We start from the raw sequence: 26,617 nt of genomic DNA on the forward strand, positions 1-26,617 counted from the left end.
TTACTTTTCCCTTCCAATCAATTTGTAACAGGGGCTGCTCTACCATCCGTGTGCTCAGCAACAACACAGAATTAACAACTGAGCTCTGTCTCCATACGAAACAGTGATTCATTCCCTCGGTGCCAAAATCACTGTGGAACTTCCAGAGTGAAAGTCAACAGGAATCTAGGACTGAAGACCTAAGGACGGTGGGAAACACAAAACCGGTACTTACTCCCAATCGCTGCACAATTTCCTTTACATCTTCAGCAAAGTTATCCACTGAGGACAGAAGGATGCACTCTCCTCTTTCATAAAACACTTTGATGCTCATTAATCCAGAGGTCCACCCAATGATGTCCCTGCAGGAACAGTTAAAGACCACGTTCTTGGAATCCTTTTCAATCAACATGATGAACTCATTGGAAATCCCAAGCAGGCATTCAATGTCAGCGGACTGGCCAAAGTCGCGTGCTACCACATGCCACATGATGGCCCCAACGCTGAACAGATGAGCATCCTTCCTCGGCTTGACTTTCTCCTTTTTCTTGGCACCCAGTGTGATGAAGCTGAACTTCACAGAGGTGTCCACCGTAGCAGTTGTGACAAAGTTCTCTGCCAGGTCTTTCAAGTACTCTTGCCTTGTTCGAGTGGCCATTGCTCGGAACTTCTCCGATTTATGGGCTGCGTTCTCTGCGTTGATTACTTTGGCTAAAAGGAAGTCCCGAAATACAGCTGACTTTGGAAACGTTACACCTTTGGGAATTGGTGGACCAAACGGTGGCACATCTTTTGATCTGGAAACTCCAACACTGAAGAAAAGAGAGAAACAGGATGAGCTATGAAGCCATAACACTCACCTTCAGAATGTGACACACTTTGAACATAGCCGTCTACTATGTAGTATCTGGTTATCCTAATGTCTGGATACCAAGTTTGTAATTATTTCTTTGTATTTAAGAAAACTTTTCAAATTTAGTAGATAAAGGGGTGGTATGGGCTGAGCTATGCCCCCTCAAAATTTGTATGTTGAAGTCCCAACCCCAGTGGCTGGGAATGTGACTATGTTTGGAGATGGGGGTCTTTAAAGAGATGATTAAGTCAAAATAAGGCCATAAGGGTGGGCTCTAATCCAATCTGATTCATGTCCTTGTAAAAGATCTAGACACTCAGGCACCAGGGATGCACCTGCACAGAGAACAGATCACTTGCGGGCACCCTGCAAGCTAGGAGACAGGCTGTGGGAAACCCCAAGACTCCCAGCACCCTGAGCTGGGTAATTCCAGACCCCAAAACTGTGAGAAATAAGTGTCTGTTGCTAAAACAACCAAACCTCTGGTAGTTGTCATGGCTACCTCAGCTGACTAAGACAGGGGGTAATGGATCTACAGTGGAACAGGACACGCTGAGTTTCAGATGGTGCCAGGCTGGTACCTAACTCTAGGGCTTGTCATTACTGAGAACAGGAGTGACACTTCTAACAGAAGTGACGTTAGCCCCAGTGGCTGACTGGGACGTCACTAGCACTGGACACTGTGGTCATACTTATAGCACCTAAATTTTGAAGTGTCACTTTTTGAAGGAAATACTCGATCACATTTTGAAAATCTAAATGAAAGATTTATGGGAATAATTTTAAAAGTTTCTAGGAACTGAAAAAAACAAATGTATAGTAAATCTAACAACCATTTTGATATATCAAAACCAATGAAGCTCCCCTACATCAGACGGTTCAGTCATTTCAAATCCATTTTGGAATAAGAGAAACTAGAAAGAGTTAATTAACAAATAAAAGATTGGAGTGAGTCAGCAAATGAATGAATCCCACAGCATCACAGTGTCTGCGCCCCGACTGCAGACCAGTGATCTGCACTAACCCACACCTGCCCAGGCTGGTAGTCTCTGTGTTGGGATAAACGAAAGACGCAATTGAGGCTTCACTTTCTTCACTGTAGGATATCCTGAAGGAGATGAATTAAGGCATGAAACATTCTGTCCAAATTTGTTGTCAGGTGTGAATTCATTTCCTAGAATGTGATAAGCTACCACGGGTCCCCAAACTTTTTACACAGGGGGCCAGTTCACTGTCCCTCAGGCCATTGGAGGGCTGCCACATACAGTGCTCCTCTCACTGATACCAGTGAGAGGTGCCCTTTCTGGAAGTGCAGCGGGGGGCTGAATAAATGGCCTCAGGGGGTCGCATGCGGCCCGAAGGCCGTAGTTTGGGGATGCCTGCATAGTCCCCAGCTAGCCCTCGGTATTGTCTTCACCTGTACACGCTGCAGTAGAGTAATCACTTTCTGCGAACAGAGCAGCAAGATGGAAGACTGGATGGAGAAGGGGCTTAGTCAGCATGAAAGTACTGACCCTAATATCTAACGGGAACCCCGTCCACAGGTGTGATACATGCCTGCTTGACACATGGTAGTCCTGTGCATCTGAGATCCAAGCTGCACAAGAAGAGCAGCAGAACTCGGGCATGGCTATGCCATGGCTGCTGTGATACTCTGGGGATGAGGACAATGACAGAGCCCTCCTTACAGAATTCACTTAACCCCTAATTCTTTCTAGCAGAGTTGAGGTCAGAAAAAATATTCTTTTGGTTGATTTCAATAATTCCCAATGGGTGAAAACAAGAATAATCTTCAGAATTAATTTCAACCTGAGAACTTGGTAATGTGTTGATGACTTATGATGTCAGACTTTCCCCCAAAAGCAACTCAGATGTGCTTTCCAGAGCCCCCGCTAGAACTGTAGCTCCAACCAGCCCCAAGAGACTAAGCTAATTACTTAATCCGCCAGTCCCTCAGTTTCCGCATCTGTAAAATGGAAGTTAAAACAGCGCCATCCTTAAAAGCTCACTGTGAGGATTTAACAAAATAATGCATAGAAAGCTATTATTATCCAAACTTTTTATTATGTCACAATTATTTTAATCATTGAGTTAACATTATCATTTAATTTTTGCCAGGAGGGGCCAAATATTTACTTTTCTAAAATGGAAGTCATCCTTCTTTGTAGATATCTCTTCACTTTGAAATGACAGCTACCAAGCCCATGTAGCAAGGAGTTTACTTACTCAGTTACAAAGGGATACATACAGTTAGCAAGGAGTTTATCTTGGAAAGTACAAGAACACATCATACATCTCTCCAACTTAGCTCTGCAATGGCTGAAACTTTTAAAATGAAAGAATCTTCTATAAAGAAACAGGTGATAGTTGTGTTTGCTTTTTTCAATATTAGGCTAAAATCAGGTTATATGGAGCTTTGGCATGTTGTCTGCTCATTTCTCTCGTTCAAGTAGACTCAGCTTTACTCGGTGAGGATCCCACATCCATGGGGAGCACTGGAAACCACCTGTGCCAGGAGGAAGTATCTCTTCCACACTCACTGGGCAGCAGTTTCCATCAGAGGAGGTCACCACACCCCACCAGCCAGTCTGGACTACGAACCTGCACTAAATAGCCCTGCAGGTCCCCAGCGACCAGACTCCCTGCCTCAACACCTGCACAAAGCTCACAAGAGAAACGGTGTTCCTACGGGTCACCTGAGTGGTATGTGACCCACCCAGTCTCCTAGAACCACATCCGTGGATTAAGGCATCACAATTTAGAAAACAGGAGACCTAGACTATATTTTATCATTTCCCTGGAAATTATTCTAATGAATTTGTTTCGCCATTGGTGAAGCTTTGAGGAACAGCATTTAAACAGATCTATAAGATATTTTCAGAAAATTTGGACACTGGAACCTTTTCCACGTGACAGAGTGAATATGGCTGCATAAAATATTACGGAATTTTGACTTGGCTATGGTAATCCAGAAGATTAGCACTGAGGAATACTCATGAAGTTTTCAGCATGACCAATAGAAATGTTTTATGAAGTCATTCCAAAAATGTGAGGCACCATATTGACTTTATGTCTGAGCCTCATTGGTCAATGGTCATTTAGGGATAGCAATGCGGGTTCTTAAAATCCAATGAATCCATCTGAGTGATCTGCATGGGCCACCTTCCATCACAACGCAATCCACTCTGCTTATAAGTAAGAGCTAAATCTACACCAAAACATTCTTCCCTAGTATTTCAATTAAAACCAGAAAATAAAAATAAGTGACTATTACCTGTACTTATCTTTAGAATTTTTGGTGCTAATGAACTCCCTCATGATATAAGCATAAACTAAAGATAGAAAGTAATTTAAAATACTTGATTTGACCTAAAAATAGCAGTCAATAAAGTGACCTCAAATACAACACAGCCCTAGGCTTAAGTTTCCACACCATAGGAAGGTTTATTTAAAATTATTCTTCTAAATTACCATTAGTAGGGTGAGATCTTGGAAGAATAAGCCAATTTACCATGTTTGCACCAACATTATCTATTTAAGATAAATGTTTATACAGAATAGATATCACACCTTTTTTTTAGCATTAGTGAGTGGTCTGTGCATCAGATCAGTGGTCCTTTACTTGGACATGTATAAAAATCATCACTGGAGGAAAACAAGCAGACGCCCAGGACTGTTGCATTGGAATACCGTACAGCGTGGCCAGAACTCACTGAATTTAACAAGCGGTGGGGCCACATACAGGCTAAGAACTACGGGTTTACAGACTGTGTTCTTTTAAGAGGGGTTGGGCATTGGCTGGAAATGTCAACTGGCAACATCTAACATACAGACTGGTTTCTGTGACTTCAGGAGGGCACACTTTGGTGTTCACAGGCTCCCCCTCACTCTCACGCCCACCTGTGTGCCTCACCCAGGCCCTGATGGCAGTGAACTGGCAATGACTGTGTTAAGATTATAAAGGAAATAATCTTTGATGAGTGCCAGGGACGCTAACCATTGTTTTCCATAACTTCTGCTATTTATTCTTCATAACTATACTCTGAAGTAGGTACTATTATCCCATGTTTAAGAGAAGAAATTGGCCTGACCAGTCATGGCGCAGTGGATTAAGTGTCAGCCCAGGACACTAAGGACTCCAGTTCAAAACCTTGAAGTCTCTGGCTAGAGTGCGGGATTGTAGGCTCAAGCCCAAAGATCACTGGCTTGAGCCCAAAGTCACTAACTTAAACCCAAAGTCACTGGCTTGAGCAAGGGGTCACTGGCTCAGCTTGAGACCCCTGTCAAGACATGTATGAGAAACAATCAATGAACAACTAAAATGAAGCAACTAGCCTGACCTGTGGTGTCGCAGTGATAAAGCGTCGACCTGGAACTCTGAGGTCGCTGGTTCGAAACCCTGGGCTTGCCTGGTCAAGGCACATATGGGAGTTGATGCTTCCTGCTCCTCCCCCCCTTCTCTCTCTCCGTCTCTCTCTCTCTCTCTCCTTTCTAAAATGAATAAATAAAATAAAAACAAAAAATAAAATAAAATGAAGCAACTACAAGTTGATGCTTCTCATCTCTGTCCTCTCCTCACCTCTAAAAAAAAAAAAGAGAGAGAGAGAGAGAGAGAGAGAGAGAATTAAATGCTCCAAAAAATAAGGGATACAAATCACCTCATCCTCGGGTCAAAGACCATCCTTTTACTGAAACCTGACATAAGCTCTTTCAGCGGCCGGTGTTTCTAAGTAGGAAAGAAGAGAAGCAGGCCCTGTTAGAAATAGCCCTGGAACCTGCGGTCATGGATGGCCATTCAAAACCACCGAGGCAGTGCCAGCTCCTTGGCTCAGCAGACTGTGGAGTGAGTGCTTCCGGAGTTGGGATGAGAAGCAATTTTACCACTACGACAATTTCTTCTGCTCAAGAAGGTCTGAAAGGGCCACACAGTCCACCTCCAGGTGGACTGTTCTCCGGCTGGGAACATTTAAAGTGATGGTTCCAGCAGGAGCTGGACAAAGTTTTTAAGGGGCAAAGAGAGGATATGTATAATTTATAATTCTGAATTGCTAGGCATTTCATTTTTTCAAAAATGGGAAGAAGGCAATTATTTCTTACAGAAAGTATGGGGTAAAGACAGTGGGAAATATAATTAGAACAGAAGGATAATTATGAGGTTAAACATAAATTGGAAATGGAAAACTATCTGGGGAAAGGTTCTGCTGAAATAAACCCGGGGAGTGAGAAATCAGGAACAGCTGACTCACCTGTAACACATGTTTTCGGTGCATGGATTATGCACTCGGACTATGACAAAGACGTGTTGAAAGTGGGACCGGATGCTCTTTGGAGTAAAAGGGAGTGCTCCGGGCTCTTGGAAGACAATGGTTACAATGTCATTTCCAATGTGCCTTTTCCTCAGAAGCTGCAGTGAAGACAGGGAATACACAGACATACACAGAGTCACAAACAAGGTTTTCTGTAAAAGCAGCATATGTAAATACATACTATTCACTCAACTTTCAATGGAAAGAAGTTTAGCAAAGTAGTCCTCCCCAGAAGCCAGTGCCCCTAAGAGTGCCTGGAAAAGCCTATGCCCAAGTTTATCTCCTTCAACTTGCATTCTCTCTCCTTTATTTTTTTTTTACCCTAAAATAATAGTACCTTAGAGCTCAAAATGCTTTAAGAAATTTTATAGTTTAAGTTCTTTAGCCTGCAAGGAGGAGACAGAGGCCAGGAGAGGGTGGAGATTTGTCAAAAGCCTTGCACTGTGGCATGAGGGGCCTGGCACCATGTGATCCCACAGTGGCGTACATGTCTGCAACAGAAATACAAACTACTGCTATTTTGGTGGCGAATACAGAAAAACTAGTTAACTGAAATTTGGTATTTTAAATGTAATTCAGAATCATAATATTCCATCAGATTGAACAGCTGGAAGACCCAATAGCATGTATTTTGATAAATTATACACGTGGCAGGAAAGAAGGAACCCCAGAATAGTGACATTTTAATATTAAGCATCTTTATTCTGATGTTCCTTTTACCAAGAGTGCCCCCTGCCCCCACGTTTCTCCCACTCAGGTGTTTGTTTTGTTTGTTTTTTAAAGTGACAGGAGGTGAGAGAGAGAGAGAGAGAGAGAGAGAGCCTGCATCCACCAGGGATCCATCCAACAACCCCTGTCTGGGGCCAATTATCTGCTCATCTGGGGCCCATGGTCACAACTGAGCTATTTTTTACCTTCTGAGGCAGAGGCTCCACGGAGCCATCCTCAGTGTCTGGGCCTGGTGCATTCGAACCAATCAAGCCATGGCTGTGGAACTGGGGGGGGGGGGGGGGGAGAGAGAGAGAGAGAGAGAGAGAGAGAGAGAGAGAGAGAAGGGGGAGGGGAGAGGGATGGAGAAATAGATTGTTGCTTCTCCTGTGTGCCTTGACCGGGACTCAAACCAGCCCTTCCATATGCCAACTTGATGCTCTACCAGTGAGCCAACCAGCAAGGGCCAGACACTCAGGTTTCTGCTTAGATATTATCTCCCCTACAAGGAACAGCCTTAGCAAGCCGGGCCAGTGCTCCACCCACACCAAGCCTGTTTCTGTTACCCTGGGTACTGTATTCAGAGTATTCTAATTCCTCTCCAGCATCAGGTCATTATCGTCGTGAGAATAGGGGATGTGTCTCATTGCCTTTTGATTCCCTAGTTTCTAATGGCCTTCCCCGGGCACAGCAGACTCTGAGTCCACATTTGCTAAATGTATAAACAAATGACAGAAATATAATCACAGCAACACATCACTACTGTACCTGAAACTTTCAGACACCTGTTGATAAATCCATGGACAGGGCGCTCTATAAGTTTATACAAGTAGAGCCAGAGTGTCTGCACTCAGAGTTTGTGACCCCCAGTTTTAACAGATCCACCACTCCTCACATATGTGGGTGACGTCACTTCAGATCTGGGAGAGTCTCAGGTAGTAAGTCTCGCTTTACGAGCAACAACAAAGACAACAAACTTGCTCTTCAGTTTATTTGGCACCTACAGAACACACATCACTCACCATAAAGAGCATTAGGTTCAACTTTTAAAACCTTTTAAATCCAGACACATAAAGAAAGAAGTTCATTGCCAGGCCCCTGACTTGTGATTTAGCACAATAAAAGGCCTGGGACAGTGGGAATGAAATGTTCATTCTCTTGGAGTTGTCTTTATGCCAATGAAATTGCTGATTCATACGCTGGAAAACTGTTTAATATTCATGGTGAAAGGAATTAATACATGAAAATCATCTTACTGTCAGAGAAATTTTGAAACATATAGTAATATATAATATAAACCCAATGAATCATTTGTATTTTTAAAAAATGTTTGCTAGCTATTTAAGTAAAAAGTAAAACGTGTCATATTTCAGATGCATATTAAAAATCAGAGACAAACTAGGTCATGTTTGCTGGGTTATCATTCACCCATAATGCAGTGGACACAGATGTTAACCATAACAAATATATCAGGTAAAGAAAGAAAATGGATCTAAAACAAACATCAATAGAAAAGCTGAAAAAGTATAGTAAGCTGAGATTCTCTTCCTTCGTTTTCCCAATTGCTGAAATACATAATTTATATGTACTGTAATAGCACAAGGAAAATTCAGGAATAAATGAAAAGTTTAAAAAAATAGCTAAACTACGTAACATTGTGTTCAACATATTTGGTGGACATGGAGCACAAAAACTTACACTGCACTAGACTCAATATCCTTGAAGCACAGGAATTCTCAGATTAACGAACAGAAGCTGGAGGTCACACCATAGAGCTATGGTGCCCGCCTCACCCTGAGTGATGACAGGGCCACAGTTCACTGTGACAGGCCCTCCCAAAGAAAGGTGCTGGGCAGGCCTGGACTCATTTGTCAGGGATTCCTTGCTGTGGCTACTATAACAGCAAACAAAACAGTTCTGCTTGCCCATTTTCTCTTTCCCTGAGGGAAGAGGATATGCACTTCCATACTTTACGACAGGAATACTGAAAGCACAGCTTAAAAGAAACTTTAAGACTAGTTACTTTGACAACAAACCACTTTGTCCCCTTCCAAGCACATTCTTTTGCTGTGTAAAAAGAGGCCCAAAATGCTTTTAAAAATCAAGTTAAGTCTTGCCCTGGCCAGTTGGCTCAATGGTAGAGCGTCAGCCTGGCGTGCAGAAGTCCCGGGTTCGATTCCCGGCCAGGGCACACAGGAGAAGCGCCTATCTGCTTCTCCACCCCTCCCCCTCTCCTTCCTCTCTGTCTCTCTCTTCCCCTCCCGCAGCCGAGGCTCCACTGGAGCAAAAGATGGCCCGGGCGCTGGGGATGGCTCCTTGGCCTCTGCCCCAGGCACTAGAGTGGCTCTGGTCGTGACAGAGCGATGCCTCGGATGGGCAGAGCATCGCCCCCTGGTGGGCGTGCCGGGTGGATCCCGGTTGGGCAGTCTGTTGGACTGCCTCCCCGTTTCCAACTTCAGAAAAATACAAAAAAAAAAAAAAAATCAAGTTAAGTCTTAAGCATAGGTACAAAATACACTTTGTAGAAAAAATAAAGTGTGTTTATGGCGGGGGGGGGGGGGTCATTAGGAAGACCAAAATCTAACATTCTTTGTAGGAGAATAAAATAAGAAAAATTAACACTGTGTCTGTTAACAGGATATTTGAATTTTAATAGAGACTAAAGAAATATAACATCTGGAAAGTAAACCAAAACATTATTCACTGTCCGCTGTGATATTATTAAACATTAAATAGTAATTTCTTGGACTTCTTATAAAAGGTAAATGTTTTCTCTCACAGTTAGTGCTGTTTTTTTCTAACTGGTCAGTGATGCTATGAGTCTGGAATGGGAAAGGAGATGGTCAACCATAGTCATGAGGCCCTGTGAACCAGGAGGGCGGGTCCCTGGCCACCAGGCACTACTGGTTTGGGAGTTAGGAATTAGGAAATGATAGCCACTGGGATAACTCTGCCTTTCTAGACACCTGAAGCTCAAAACACATCTTCAGTGCCTAGAAAACCAATTCAGTGTCTTCAGCTGCAAGAGTGGGTTAATAAATATTGTATTAGATGGATTTACATAGTCAGTTCTACAAAACTTCCAACACTTGATTCAAGCTGTGAAACAGAAATAAGATCTTGTTATGACAAGAAAAGTGAAAATGTGATTCTTCACCCAAGTATATGGCAAAAGGCATAGAGTTGTCCCAGAAATAGCAATCTTAAGGTTTGTTCTCAATTCCCTAAATACACATCAGGGTTTCATAGGACTGCTTGTGAAAACCAAGTGGAAACAAAATGCTACCAGGCAGCCACACGTGGACCTATGTGGCATGAAGGTGAACAAGGCAGACCTACAGCTTCTATGCAAAGAAATTCATTTGTTGTTTATTTATTTATTTGAGGAGAGAGATGAGAAGCATCAACTCATAGTTTTGGCACTTTAGTTGTTCATTGATTGCTTCTCATATGTGCCTTGACCAGGGGGCTCCCACCAAGCCATTGACCCCTTGCTCAAGCCAGCAACCTTGGGCTTTAAGCCAGTGACCTTTCGTTTTAAGCCAATGACCATGGGATCATGTTGGTGATCCCACACTCAAGCCAGTGACCCCGCACTCAAGCTGGTGACCTTGGGGTTTCAAACCTGGGGCCTCAGCGTCTCAGGTCGATGCTTTGTCCACTGGAGCACCACTGGTCAGCCATTTGTTAATTTTTTAAAAACCTAGCATCATAGAAGAAAAAAAGCAGTTTGCATCTGATTCTAGAGGAGAGAGGGAAGCAGGCTGCACAATATGAAAGAAGCAGCCGGAATGTGGTCCAGAAGGAGTTTCTGAGAGTCAGAGAAGACAGAGCTTCATCTGAACCTAAAGAAGGCAGATCTCCAGGCAGCCACCTATCTTAGGAACCAAATATGTGAAAATTAGCATGACTTCAAAGAGAAAATTTCATCATTTAATGATTACAAGTGCTGAAATTCAAAGACACGAGCTCAGAACTGAGCAAAAGTTTAAATGGGTCCCCACAAAAAAAAAAAACCCAACAAAAAACCCCACTAGTTCTGGACCTTAGACCTCGGGTTGGAATCTGAAGTCTGGTCAGGAGGAACAGGGCCGTCCAAGGCTCCTACTCTGACCTTACTGCCCCACCCTGCCCTCTACAGCCACCACCCACAGTAGGGCTATGCGTTTCTGCCACAGGCATTTTTGCACTTGAACCCCTTGCTTGGGAAGTTGCTCCCCTTTTACATAGAGGGCTCACTTCTCTTCCTTCTCAGACCCTCCTACTCTTACATGTGTGCACAGAAAACACACACAGATACATGCACACACAGACACACAAAACACACCCCTCATACATGCTACCCGAGATGATGCACGAACAGTTAGAATTTTGCTTTGCCTGGTAAGAGCTATCTGGTTTCCTGCGGGAAGACAAGGACTGAGCGAACACAGAACAGGAGTGTAAATACACAGGAGCGGGAATCCCGCACACTTACCACACAGACACAAAAGGTCTCTATTCAGAGGACAGCCTTGCCCAACTGCTCCCATAAAAAAAGTGAATGCTAGTTAACAACTTTTATCTCAGATCAGCAAAAAGATCATATCAGATTTAATTACCATTTCTTGGATTCACCATTAATTTATCATTTTCACATACCCGATATAAAAATATCGCTCAAATATTTAATGTTAAACATTACATAAAATGTAAAATACGAACGAGCTAATCTAAGTAAGGCTGAAGATTTTACAAACAGATAAATAAAAATAAACTATGATGTAGATTTCTGATGATTTAATAACAAAGGGAAGATGACAGGATTATGAAGCTACAAATATCCCTCTTCTCACACTGGGCAATACCAACCATTCTTCTAGACAATACTTCCTATCATTGGGTATAAGTGTACATTATTAGGATCTGGGTATAAAGCAAATCATGGAAAGCTGAATAAGCATTTTAATCTTCCAGAATATTCCATATAATAATGAACCCCAGTGTAGTCAATACCTGCTCAGTACCTGAGACGGATTCCTCTAGTATTGGGTTCCTTAGCTGTACCAAATAATGACTTAGAGAAGTCCACAGTCTTGCAAGGCACAGGTCTGAGTGACATGGAGAAGGGGTCTGTCCTGGCTCACACCTAACACATGTCTCCATTACCTCTGCAGACGTCACACCCAGCACTAGGCTAAAATCAACAATCTTCAAATGGAATCTCAGAAACCGGCCGGTGGTCTCATAGCAGAGGGACTTCCATGGGGCTCAATAGAGAACAGCTCTAACTGTACACATGCCCTTTTTAAAACATGTTACCAAGTGACAGGCACCATGCCTACTTAATCTGTTTTATATACTTAGCTGGAAAGAAAGGTGTTTCTCTGTGAAAGTGAGGTCTGAAGCTGATTCAGGAAGTTCCTTTCATTCATAACACCCCCAACTGCTTCACTATGATTTGCTAAGCAAACAAGCAGAGAGAAACACACAGGGGAGACAGCCCTGTGTCTGGGGCTGTCAATCCAGCCCCGAGATCTGTGGGACTCAGAAGAGGGACAGCACTCCCAGATGGGGCTTCTTGTCACTCCCTGGTCTGGCTACATTTTCTTTGCAAGACATTCCAAACATTAAACTTTTTTGAGGTGGTAAATTCTCTCAAGATGCTTAATACATCTTGGAATCAGCTTTCATATTGATTTATTACAAAGACAAACATAAGAAATTATATCTGACATGGATGAGTCTGGACCAGTAAGAACAGTCACAAATACCATGGTGCCAATGAGGCCAAAGTCACAGGCACGATTCTTATGTAGGCCAATTAGCTGTGCTAAGTTCTAGGGACTCAAACGCAGCCAGGAACCCAGAGGCCAATGCAGACATCTGTGGCCATTTGTGGGGGAGGCAAGCGATGTGAAACGAGTCAGCAGAATCCTCAACAAATTTGTAAAGTGCATGTTCCAAGACTGTACAGTGGCATCATTTATCCTTGAACAAAGTACTCTTTTTTAAATTTTTATTTATTAATTTTGGAGAGAGAGAGAGAGAGAGAGAGGAAGGGAGGAGGAGAGAGGGAAAGGGAGGAGACAGAGAGGAAAACATTGTTTTGCTGTTTCACTTATTTATGCACTCAGTGGTTGATTCTGGCATATGCCCTGACCGGGTATCGAACCAGCAACCTTAGCGTATGGGGATGATGCTCTAACCCAGTGCTTTTCAACCATCAATGACTATAAACTCTATAATCTTCATACAACATCAGGTGGTTAACTCTTTCTCTAATAGGCACAAATGCTGGTCTGCGAACTGGCAGTTGAAAAAGACTGCTTTAACAAACTGCACTACCCAGCCAGGTTGAACAGTATCTTCTGATGACAGCTGATGATTAGAAAAATATTAAATGTCAAAGTAAAAGCAATTTTATGAAATTACAGATAAATTTGTCCCTTAATTTCTTAACTATTCTTTCATAATAGATCTTTGGGATTAGGAACAGGAAAATAAAATGCAAATTAAGTCATCTGAAATACTTATACTTTGTGTCTAATGAATTATAAAATAACAGCAACTACTAAAACTTAGTGAGCATGCTCTATGCCAGGCACAATTTTAAGTGTTTATATGTATTATCTCATCTAATTCAAATGGCCATCCAGGGAAGGCTTGATAATTAATTCAGCAGTTTACAACCCTGGCCAATAGCTCAGTTGGTTAGAGCTTCATCCTGAAGCACAGAGGTTGCAGGTTCGATCATCAGCCAGGGAACATACAGAAACAAATGTTCCTGTCTCTCTCCTGCTCTCTCCCTTCCTCTCTTTAAAATCAATAAAATAAACATCCTCCCCCCCTCCCAAAATTCAACAGTTTACATATTGCTTGCCATGTTTTGGGTACCATTCTAGGTACTTAGGGACGTGTCAGTGAAAAAAGGAGATAAAAGGTGCTATGTCGAGGGATAAAGAAAACTAAAGCAGAGAAAGTTTTGCCCAAGGTCACAAAGCTAGCAGCTAGGATTCAAATCCAGAAAGTTTGGCTCTAGAATTCTTGCTTTTAACAACCACATTCTACTGCTGAAGCTTCTTTGCAGCCTAGAAGAAAGAAGTCTCAGAGAAGAATCAAGAATGAAAATTCTACCATGAAGACGGTATACAACATCGGTTCCAAAAAGGCTGTGTGTGCCATACCTCCTGTTTCCAAACCCACGTCAGGGATGTCAACAGCACAGCATCCTCTCCCCAAGCCTGGGTGTTGCCCCAGAATCCTTATCAACCCAGTACTCCAAGCAGCCATAACTGGCAATTCAGATCATGTCCTCATTATATTATCATCAAACTTCTTAAGCCTGGCCTGTGGTAGTGCAGTGGATAGAGTGTCAACCTGGAGCGCTGAGGTCACCAGCTTAAAACCCTGGGCTTGTCCGGTCAAGGCACATATGAGAAGCCATCAGTGAACTACTAATGTGAAGCAACTATAAGATGACACTTCTCAGCCGCCCACCTCCTCTCTGTAAAATCAATAAATAAAATTTTAAAACAAAATTTTTTTAAATTCAGATACTAAGAACCCTACCCAAGGCCACAAGGCAAGCAACTGACTACAGAATGCAAATCTACTAGCTCATCTCCCACTCTTCACTCCTCCCCTCTGTATTATGACAGTTTCTCCACCTGTGTTTAATATACAGTTGTCCCCCCATATCTGCAACTTCGCTTTCCATGGTTGCAGTTACTTGCAGTCAACTATAGCCTAAAAATACTAAGTGGAAAATTCCAGAAATGATCAGTTCTTAAGTTTTAAATTGTACCCTATTCTGAGTAATGTTGATGAAATCTCACGCTGCCCCATTCTGTCTGACCCAAGGCGTGAGTCACCTTTACCTAGCTCTGCACGCTACACACACAGTAGCACAGATACCGAGGGGACAGTCATATCACTTTTATTACAGCACATTGTTATAACTGTTCTACCTTATTATCAGTTATTGTCATTAATCTCTTATTGTGCTGAATTTATAAATTAAACTTCATGTAGGTACGTAAAGAAAAAAAAACAGTATATATAGGCTTTGGTACTGTCCGTGGTTTCAGGTAACCACTGGGGGTCCTGAAATGTATCATGGTGGATCCCCCTCCCCCATCATACATATTTGTTATGTGTAGGACTTTTCAAGGACAGTTTCACTGAAGGGGGGGGGCAGGTACAAAGAACTCATAAACCCACAGATTTTAATTACTGCACAACAGAAATGGGGTGGTGAAGCCAGTTCTGAGTTCTCGCATGAGGAAAGTCAAGCAGACTTCAAAACTGCAGAGGCTGCCATATAAGAAATGACAGGGCCAATGCAATGCCCGCAGGCGGCAGGGAGCTGGAGGGCTCCGTGGTCTGAGTACGGGAAGCTGGGAGAGACACGCACGGCACCCTGCTAGCACGCTGACAGACACTCCTGGCCCAAGCAACCCGAGCTGAGTGACAACTTAGCATGCAGATGTTACTCAATGATTCGTGAGTGTCTGGAATGACACCCTGGTCTGCAGCCAGCTTCTCTGTCTCTAGTAACTCTGCTGGGCATGATCCAAAATAAGTGGTTTAAGAGCTGGCAAACCTTCAGGTTGAAACTTATAGATACTTACACATGATCTAGTGATTATAACCCTATCTCATAGAAAATGCAGTTATGTGATCAAAGGATCGAGTTTTTGGAGGGAGTGGGAAGAACTCTGATGACTAGACACCACAACAGAGAACTCAGGGAGGACAGGGAGGAAGCCAAATGTTGGGCAGAAAGCAGCAAGGAAACCTTCCTGGCAATTACCATGAGCAGAAAAAGGGGAAGTGAAGTTGCCCCAAAGTCAGGAGCCAGGGTGGTAATCCGAGGTTTGCTTTCTCGTGCTGGTGTAGGACCTAAGGTGCTTCTAACAATTAGTGTGGGAGCAGGCAAGTGGCCTTCTCTTTGGAAAAATGTAAATTTCAATTGCCTATGTTGAATTCACAAGCATTTAAAAAAAGAAAAATTCTCTGCAACAATTACGCTTCACTCATCAAATGGGCAACTCACTGAACAACTTAGACACAGTTTTTGTGAAATGATATATTCAGAGCCAGAGTGCAGTTAAGTGACCTCAAGAGTACTAAGCTTCCCAAGCATGAAAACAAACTTTGTTCCAGCTCCTGATTTAATCCCAAGAGAATCCAACCCCTAAAATTCAGGCACACCGTGAATGAATGAAAGACCCCTCCCTTGTACTGTGCTCTATAAGGAAGCCATCTACCCACATGCAGAAGCCGAAGGTCGTACTACACAGTTGGCCTTTTTAACACAGCTGACACTGGTGTCCCTTTAGATTTTGCCTAGCAAGAAATAAAGGTGAGTGTGGAAGAGTTTCTAGGTTTTACAAGGAAAGGTGGAATAAAACGTATGCATTAATACTCCCTTCAAAGTCCAAGTACCTCCAGATAATTGAAGAGTCAAACCTTATGAAGGACTATCAAGAAGAAAACCCACTGATTCTTTCCAGAGTCTGTATGCACATACCCCCCACCCCCAGCAGTCTGCCCTCGGCTTTGATCTGCACTGTGGGCTGCGGGCAGCGCATACCTGCTGTCTGTTGTTGGGCATGTAGGGCAGCATGGTGGACACATGGAACATGAGCTCATAATCTTTGTACGTAGTGTAGAGGGAGTGAGTTCCTGTAGAATCAGCTAGAGACAGAGATAATCACAAAAACAAGTTAGGCAACAGCAAAATTCATGATTTACCACAGATTGTCATTATTACAAAAAGTAGTTCAATTGAAAAAACAAACAAACCACCAATCTAAGCTACCAGTGTCTTGAGGATCACCCTGCCCTCTCACTATATGCTGTCTCTACCACTTTCCAGTCCAGATCTGAGGCCTGCCCTGCTCCCACTCACATGCCTTCTCCTGAGCTCATGGTTCCCCCTAATGAGTCTCACCACCCGACTTCCCCCAGGGATGAGGTGCTTCAGCAAGCAGGACTGCAGGTCAGCAGAAGACGAAAGGAGTGGGAGGTGTGATGGGTGTGGACTGAGTGTAATCTAGTGAACGGTGTGAGCTAACCAGCAGTGACCCTTGCCCATCCCTGTGAATGTGTGTGCTCAGTTCACATTCAGAACCCAGAACAATCGAACAGAATGGATTTAACATGGAAAGAAGAATAATGTTACAGAAGTTCTTCCCTGAAATATGCAATTATCTTCTACTTTCAACAAGCAATGCAATGAGTCATGTGATTAAAACCACGAAGACCGATTGTGACCTTACTATGCATTATACACTGACACACATTAAAGCTGTGACAGCTGAACCCTGTCAATCAACAACGAGCCACCTTTCGAGAAGCACAATGCTTCTCTACAATTAAAATCTCATCTGCATTACCAATAGGTTACCTCAGACTGAGTGTCACACACCAAACCAATATGGCAACTAGAAATACTTAAGTAGTAATTTTAGGATGTAGTTTTGAACCACTTTGCATATAGATGAAGACAAAAAGAGAAATATAAATTAAGATGTTAACAGAATTCAGGACTGCCTTTTTCAATCATTGACCTATAGGTTTATTTTTAAAATAGGTTTATTTTTCTACCTTTGAAACAACAAGAAACAATATTGTTCAATATTATTTAGAATAAATTTTATTCCATTGTAATTATTGGATTAACTTTAAGTCATCCTAGGTTAAGCATTTTTTAAAAATCTAAATGATTTAATGATTTTTACCTTAAAATCATTAACACTTTTAACCTTCGTGGGCCTCACTGAATCCTGCAGTATTTGTTTATTTCTACTATTTATATCTGACTCAGAAATAGTCCTAAGAATCTTCTAGAAATGTCATAGAAGAAATATCACATGCTCTAAAAAGAAACTCAACAGAGGCAATTTCATAAATACAGGAGTATTTCGAATGTTTATACATGGAGACTGCTAAGTCAAGCTGCAGGTGGTCAGAGAGGTGTGCCTCTAACAAGCTGCATATTAAGCAGTCCTAAAATAAAGCGACCGTCTCTTTTAACTATTCATTAAAAGTGTATCTGTTATTTTTCAGAGGATTTTTTTAGAAGGTGATATTTCAATTGTGTTGGTTTAGGACCTTGCCAGTGAACGTGGCTTTGGACGTAAGCAAGCATACACATGATGAGATGATAAGCACATCTGTCAGTGAAGAAGTGATTGGCCAGGACCATCCTGAAGGCCAGAGGATGACAGTCCAGCACAGTTAATGACTCTCATCCCGACACTGTGATTTGGATGGTTCATTTAGTCAGGGGAACCCTGACAGAAACTTAATTGGTCAACAAGTTTCAGATTCAGAAAATTGCAATGAAAGAAGAAAAATGCACTTTGGAAGGTAAGAAACACTTTTAAAAATGGTCATAATTTGTCTATCCTAAACAGTACCATAGGATGAATTTCTGAGATGAAATATTCTGACAGTTTTTATTTCAAACAGCAGCATGGTGATGGAGAAGTTAAACTGACCAGTGTTCAAGAGCTTGCTCCCATGTTCCCATTCCCAAGGAGATGGGGCCACAAGGTGGGACCCCAGTCCTGCCACCTCTGCACCCAAGTGGACGATAGGCTGTCCAGGCCTAGCGTCTACGCGCTGTGTTAGCAGGGCCTCTCGGGAGCTCACGCCTGCTCTGTCCCTGCTCCATTTCACTGTGGACTGAAGAGAGAAATGGCCGCCCCACTCAACAGCTGAGAGAGACATCGCAGATACTTTAGAAATGCTCCAAACAGTCCTTGTGAAGAAAATGAGTTCCTGATTAGACAGGAGTTAAAACTAGAACACAGTTCTCCTGAATTAAAAGATTTCTTTTTTGTACATTCTGTCTAAGACAAGTTTTATGTGACTATTCCAGGAAACACTATTCTTAGAAACTCCCTCTCTACTAAAGGAACGTCTTGGGCTTCTTTTTATCTCACAGAATGCCTTGCTCTCAAAAATATGATAAAGGTTTGTTGATTATTTGGAATCAGCATGTCACAATCTCATTCTTATGGTGTCATTTCCTTGAGCTAAGGTCATTAGTGCTAATGTATCAAGAACATCTCTGAGGTCATAAAGGTTCAAGAAGATGTCAATTCTACACACAGGAAAACATTTACATCATCTATGTTGTAGTTTTATAGGATGTATGGATAAGAAGTTCTTAAAATATTCCCTCAGTCCACCCCACTGTACAGAGAGGACAAGGATGCATGGTGCCAAGTCCTTGTCAGCAGCAGCTTTCCAGGAAGAACATCCCTAAAGGAAGCATGCCAGCACCTCTCGGGAGTGGGTGGTGGTTTTCAGGTAAGAGCTTGCCAAGAAAACAAGGAGAAACATCAGACACGGTTCACTGAACTGTCATACAATATGTGGGTATTCACAGTGTGTGATACAAATTATTTCCTTATCTTTATGTATCTGAGGCATGAGCAATATGCACTCAATGTAATAGTCCAACTCCAACCCTGGCCAATGTGGAAGACACACAGGGGCCAGCATGCGAGCTAACACTGTCTTCTGGTCCTGGGATCTGTCCTCTTGTATAACTTTCAAACCCAGAGCTGATGACAGGTATACAAAGACCTGGCACCACCCTAATATAAGCAAACAGCAATGACAATCCCTAGTTAAGTGGACACTGGGGGCAGGAAGCTATGATGCCTCAGGCCACTTTGGTTCCAATGCCTGCTTGGCCACACACTGATGCTCTCCCAGACACTCCAACTTTGGACTCTATCGGCTCCTCTTTCATTAGAAGAACAAGCAGTTCATTGCTTGATAACAGACAGAATTTTCCAAAGTATACAAAATTACTCGGCCTGTTACCCAATGTGCTAAAAGCAACTAAATAACAGCACAAATACAAAGCTAGAATATTTAGAATTTAAAAGGACCATAAGGAATACTATTAGCTAAATCTAGATACAAGACAGATTCATACATTAGGTGGACAGAAAGCCTGCGCATTTTAAATTGCCGGTCAGCCTGGCACCTTCGGCGTCCTGAGTAAGGTCCTTGAAAAAGAGAAGGCATCAGCTTTGCAATCATAGCTCAAATCCCCAGTTAGCATCGTGAAACCAGAAACAAACAAAGTCAAGCCACAGCCTGGTGTGAGCTAATGTGCTGATATTCTGTCTTTTGGCAATGAATGCAGCGTTCATCCTTGGTAAGCTGGAACAAGGGTGTCATGAAAGAGGGGAGGTGAAAAGAAAGAAGAAAATATTAAAAGATCCTCCAGGAAGCACCAGGGACTCTCTCTGCTGCTGTTACAAAGGAAGAGGGATTGACTTTGAACTCATGTGAAATATATCCCTCTTGAGAAAAGTGCTTCCAACACTTACCTAAGGAAATCTGAACTTGATTCTAAATAAGCTGGCCAGGCAGCTTCTGGGGTCAAGAACAAGAGGGCGTGTAATCGCTCGCTTAGATGTCTGTGGCAGGCCTACCTTAGCAGATGGAATACACACACACACACACACACACACACACACACACAGAGCTTACTTTTATTGTCTAGCTGAGCCCGGTATTTACTGAACCCTTTCAACCGCACTCGCTGGCCCAGAAGATCAAGGAATTCTTCAAAAGCTGGTCCCGCGGTCTCGTTGTTATACATCTCCTCCTCGGTGCTCTGGCCTGCTTTGCAGTAAAGGATCCCGATCTTGTGCTGGAAGCTCAGCTGAAATGAGGGAGCAATGCATTACTTGTCAAAGAGCAGCAGACACAAAACTAACTTCCAGGAAAACTGAAATGAAAGAAACTCAGAAGTCAGACATCAGGAAAGCGTGACTCAGGACAGTTCCCCAGGCAGAAACAAAAAGCACAAGAGCTGTCATTGTGCAAACAGCTACAACACACAACAAACCTGGTACCCCAAAATAACACTGGAGAAACGGTAGAAATCCTAAGAAATATATGTACAGCATGGCCATGTGGGATTTGCCGGGTTTCCAAAATGAACAGCTAAATTCAAGGATCAGCTAATTACAAAGATGTAACAGTAGGAATAGGTAACCTCATACCGGCCAGATGAAAAAGAGCCCAGACTTTTAAGGGCCTTCTCTCTCTGGTGCCTAATGTTCTTTTTTTGTTGTTGTTATTTGAACAGTCATAAAAATATGAAATATTAGAGACTGCAATGAAAAGACATCCCATTAAAGTTCAGTAAGGCAAGAATCCCAATGGATACTGTGATACATGTATATAAGCAGAGTAATGTTTTGTTTCCATAAAAGTGACTTTGGCTGTACAATTGTCATTTCTACATTTTTTTTTTTTTTTTTACTATCTCGAAAAGAAAACATCTACTAAAAATACAATGGGCTATAAAGAATTTTAATAGCAATTTAAGAGTTCCTGCTGTAATCCTATCTCCACTAATCCTCCATCACTCTCATAGTGCAGGACGGCTCTCTCCAAGACTGATCCAGGAGAAACTGGATCCATCTTTAGAGCTTGCCTATTTTCCCCAAAGAGGAACTACTTCTCATTCATGAAATCAGAGTACTTCATCTCCTGAGCAGCAATCTGAGCCTCCAAAACTGACAGATTATCAGAGAGCGCAGACTCCCTCCAGGCATCCATCCATCACACGGCTCACTTTTATTACCAAGCTGTAAAATAGAGCCTTTGATCCAAATTCATTGCTGACTTTATCAATAAAATAAGGCAAAACGATACTCATTTCCCTCCAGTGGCAGGGTGATAAAAGCGGTCTCATCTACATTATCTAATGACAACACACGGTCCAGGCAGTTAGGGAGACTCCTGCCTGGGGAGCCCAAGCTGCTGTAGGAACAGCCCACTGTGCTAAAAGAAACTTGAGTCCAGCAGGTGGAGTCAACCAGGAAAATACCCTGAATGCATTCCAACATGACTAAGTACTGCAGGGGGCAGGGGTGTTACAAAGGAAAGCCTCTTTTGCTAATGAGGGACCCAGGTGGGTGGACCACCTACCTGCTCACAGCCTGACTGAACGCCCTGCCTGTAATGATGGTGGGGTTTCTCTCAGAGCTGCGAGGTCCTCAATCACACAGCAAAGATCACTATCGAGGCTTGGATGTGTGTGTGGCTGAGACAGCCTCACATAAGCTATTTAAGCCTGGTGTTGTGAACTATATTGAACAGATAAAAATTATATTCTTTCAATGACTGAGGAATCAATGTTTCCAATCAACTCAATTACACAAATAAATGACATACCACAATTAGTGCAAATGGACTATCATCCTAAAAAAATATTCAGTAAAATAAAAAATCCCAGTATTATTTAATTACAGACATTAATTGCCCCTGAGGCACTCAGAAGACATTTCAAGACCATAAAGGAAACACATGAGTTAGCAGTCATCACCACAGACATCGATGACCTCAGCAACTGCCACACTCTCTGCTAATCCTGTGCCGTGGCCTCAAATCCAGGGATGGCTTCACATCCCTGGATCACGCTGAGTCTGACTTTCCCTTCGCTATCAGAAAAGGACTCAACTCTCTCCAGCGACTTGGCCCTGGCCTAGGAGAGTCCACCAGAAATGGTGCAGCATGATCAGGATGGGCCCCAACATCCCATGGGCCAGATGCCCATGTGTCACAGTGACGCTAGACTATCGTCCACATCCCCGGGGCTCACCCTGCCCTATGCTGCTGTCCCTGTTTGCTCATGCTCTGCCCCCTACCTGCCACTCACCTCAGAGTACTATCAGCACCATGAGCCTACCCTGTGTGGCTGCCTCACCTGTATCCTCTGCCTCCAATGACTCTGGCCATGTCAGCTGCTTGTCCTGGCCTGGCCTGCATCTCCACAGGAATCCCTTCCCTCCACCCACACCCCTCCTTTGGGAGGAGTGTTGGGTGGTGTGGCCTCACACTAAAGTTAAGCAGAGCCCTCAGTGGACAGGAACTGTTGCTCTTTGTGTATTGTACCCATGTATGCCTTGTGGACACTCATTCAGGCAAAAGCCAAATGCAGTTGACCCTTGAACAACACGGGTCTGAAATGCTCAGGTCTACTTCCATGTGAATTTTTTTCAAATACAATAAATGTATTTTCCTTATGATTTTCTTCATAACCTTTTCTCCAGCTTACTTTATTGTAAGAATATGTAACATATAACTAGGAACTGCGTTATTTGACCGTTTATGTTATTGGGAAGGCTTCCAATCAACAGTAGGCTATCAGTAATTAAGTTTTTAGGGAATCAAGCATTACATGCAGGTTTTACTGCACTAGGTCTGCACCCGTAATCCCTGTGTGACTCAAAGGCCACCTGCACCTGGAGAAATGAGGCCCAGGACTTCTCTGCTGACTGCAGTGCTTTCCACTCCACAGCCTTCCCTTCCTCTACCAGACCCTAAATGTGAACAGGAGTGCAGCCATCTAAGAAGCCACTGGGCCCACAGGAATTAAGGAATGTATCTAAAATAATTTCAAAATCCCAGGGTTCATTGACAGCAGCCAGTGTTCTGGCTCCAGTGAAAGTGCCATTACACATACACACACACACATGTTGACCATACCCACACGAGCACAGGTATGCACATGCAGCATGGATATCACACAGGTTATCCACTGACAGGCACCCACCAGCTCTGCCTCTTGGACCAGGGTACGAGGGGCAGAGGCCACCATGGAACTTGGAGAGCACGACCTCCTGTGACTGCGAATCAATAGTGTGCTGCTGCACCACAACGGCTGCACTACCACCAGAACAAGTCTCATAACCCTCGGAAACACAGCTGAGGCATGGGCCCTCACGGAGCAGGCACGCTCTGCCACAGAGCAAGGGACAGACTCCAGCGTCCAAGGCCTCAAGTCCCAGGTCTTTCAGAACAAGGTTTTGTCTCCGAGCCCTTCAAGTCACTCACCATTCAACACTGTCCTTCCTCCAACCTGTCTGACACCAGGTCCTGCCAGTCCCCCAGTCCTGGGCGGTGCCAGGCTGGCACCTGGGCGTCTGTACTGTTGCAAATAGTCACACCTTAACACTGCCTGCTGAGAGTGGGATGTGCAGACCCGCTGCTCAGGCAGACAGCCTGGCATGCATCTCCTCTGCTTCCTGGGCAGGAACAAAACTGCATGTCCCAAGGCCAATCTTACCATTATTGACAGGAAAACTCAAATTTAAATAAAGGTGACAGAAAACACACCCTCAGCACAGCTGTGAGAATGAAGCCCATGCACTGTGTTCTCCCACGTAAGCCCATTTGTCCTAAGTGCACAGTCACATTGACTTAGACTTGCGGGACTTTGTACAATATATCCTTTATATACTTTATCAATATTAGAAGCCATTAATATAAAATGGCCTATCCCCTCCAGGGGAAGATTTACTGTTAGGAAAGTGAATAAAAACGGCATTACCTAGAATAGACCCTCAAACCCCCTAACAGGTGAGGATTTTTTTTTTAATAAATTTTTATTAATGGTAATGGGATGACATTAATAAATCAGGGTACATATATTCAAAGAAAACATGTCTAGGTTATTTTGTCATTAAATTATGTTGCATACCCCTCACCCAAAGTCAGATTGTCCTCCACCACCCTCTATCTAGTTCTCTGTGCCCCTCCCCCTCCCCCTAACTCTCTCCCTCCCTCCCTCCCATGTCCTCCCTCCCCCCACCCCTGGTAACCACCACACTCTTGTCCATGTCTCTTAGTCTCATTTTTATGTTCCACCAATGTATGGAATCATGTAGTTCTTGTTTTTTTCTGATTTACTTATTTCACTCCTTATAATGTTATCAAGATCCCACCATTTTGCTGTAAATGATCTGATGTCATCATTTCTTATGGCTGAGTAGTATTCCATAGTGTATATGTGCCACATCTTCTTTATCCAGTCTTCCATTGAAGGGCTTTTTGGTTGTTTCCATGTCTTGGCCACTGTGAACAGTGCTGCAATGAACATGGGGCTACATGTGTCTTCACGTATCAATGTTTCTGAGGTTTTGGGGTATATACCCAGTAGAGGGATTGCTGGGTCATAAGGTAGTTCTATTTGCAGTTTTTTGAGGAACCACTATACTTTCCTCCATAATGGTTGTACTACTTTACAGTCCCACCAACAGTGAATGAGGGTTCCTTTTTCTCCACAGCCTCTCCAACATTTGTTATTACCCGTCTTGTTGATAATAGCTAGTCTAACAGGAGTGAGGTGGTATCTCATTGTAGTTTTGATTTGCATTTCTCTAATAACTAATGAAGCTGAGCATCTTTTCATATATCTGTTGGCCATTTGTATCTCTTCCTGGGAGAAGTGTCTGTTCATGTCTTCTTCCCATTTTTTTATTGGATTGTTTGTTTGTTTGTTGTTGAGTTTTATGAGTTCTTTGTAAATTTTGGATATTAGGCCCTTATCTGAGCTGTTGTTTGAAAATATCATTTCCCATTTAGTTGGCTGTCTGTTTATTTTTATATCAGTTTCTCTTGCTGAGCAAAAACTTTTTATTCTGATGTAGTCACAGGTGAGGATTTTTAAGGAATCTTTAGAATCTGTGATGTTAAAAACACTGTCCAATCTCTTCCAGAGATGTACAGAAATAGTGGGACAGATGGGAACAAGACATTGAATACCTATAAGCAGCCTTCTAGTTTCTAGAATTAAAAAGAGAAAGTATTTTCTTCATGTAATATGGGAATTAGGTACCACTAAGTGGTATGGGAAGTTAAAAATGTACTATCCTACACCAAGAAGAAAGTATAACACCATAAACAAGTATAATCTCCAAAGGAAAAACCCAAACGAGAATTAGTGCACTGGTTTGTTTAAAAGCAGATCCCAATACTCAAATTGAATTCCTGGACATCAGATTGTAAACAGGTGTTCACTAAAAGAAAAAAATGCCTGACATGGCTTCTGGTCCTTTTCCACTATGCAGATATCGCAAACACCTGCTTTGATTTGCGAGGAGACAGTCACTGCCATTTCACTCAGGGCCTTGGAGGCTTCAGGATTCAGGCTTGGGGAAAATAGGCCACCTGTGGAATTTTCCACAGAAGCTTGAGGGAATCACGGGGGCAGCAGCTACTTCACAGATTCTCCTGCGACATGAAAATGAAAACTGTCCTTCCCAACAACCTGGTTGGACGCAGAGCATCTGAACCAGCTCAGGCCGTCCATGAAAACATGTTCCCGTAACTGTTTTGTGGGCATTTCCTACATTCCACACACTTCACCAGCATTAATCATGGTGAATACATTCTCTGTATCATACAATTTTAGAGGTCGACTGCCCTCATGGAGAGTTTTGGTGTGGTTCAGATGTCTTTAATAGGTCAGTCTACATTCTGGAGACAGGGAGATCTTAGCATTACTCTTTCTGAGTGTTACAAAGCCTGGTCACGGTCACTTGTTTAGACCAATTACAAGTTCATCACTTTGAGAATTCCAGCTGCTGAGTATCAAATAGTCCACCAGGCCACCACAATATTACTGGGTCAACCAAGAGATACCTCATATTTTCCTTGGAAAATTAGAGAAATACAAACATTTATCTTATGTATTTTTTTAAGAATCAACTAATTAAAAATAAATTGCATATTCTTAAGTACCTACCTACCTTGCAGTTTCTCCTACAAGTCATCTTGCCTATGAAACTTAAAAGGCCTCTTTCCACCTTCTGGGCCACCATCTCAATTCTGTCCACCGTTAATTCTATCCTGGACATCACATAACTGAGCTCCAGGCCGCCATCAGTCTCTGTTTTCACCAGCCTGTCCACCTTCCTCTGACCAGAATGATCTTCCTAAGACACAGCTCTGGTCCTGT

The 26,617-nt window shown here is 42.9% G+C and overlaps 1 protein-coding gene across 3 annotated transcripts in view; it reads right to left on the reverse strand.

Moving 5' to 3' along the window:
* The window catches only part of SIPA1L2 (signal induced proliferation associated 1 like 2), a 261,170-nt gene that overhangs the window by 73,413 nt on the left and 161,140 nt on the right, over nt 1-26,617 (reverse strand). For all 3 annotated transcript variants that reach the window (XM_066236177.1, XM_066236189.1, XM_066236182.1), the window contains exons 5-8: nt 20,353-20,527; nt 16,424-16,527; nt 6,079-6,236; nt 215-791 (exon numbers count right to left, since the gene is read on the reverse strand). In XM_066236177.1, coding sequence (XP_066092274.1) covers nt 215-791; nt 6,079-6,236; nt 16,424-16,527; nt 20,353-20,527 — 1,014 coding nt within the window. The remainder of the gene's footprint in view (nt 1-214; nt 792-6,078; nt 6,237-16,423; nt 16,528-20,352; nt 20,528-26,617) is intronic.

The sequence above is a fragment of the Saccopteryx bilineata genome, chromosome 1 (assembly GCF_036850765.1).
Source record: "Saccopteryx bilineata isolate mSacBil1 chromosome 1, mSacBil1_pri_phased_curated, whole genome shotgun sequence".
Taxonomy (NCBI): domain Eukaryota; kingdom Metazoa; phylum Chordata; class Mammalia; order Chiroptera; family Emballonuridae; genus Saccopteryx; species Saccopteryx bilineata.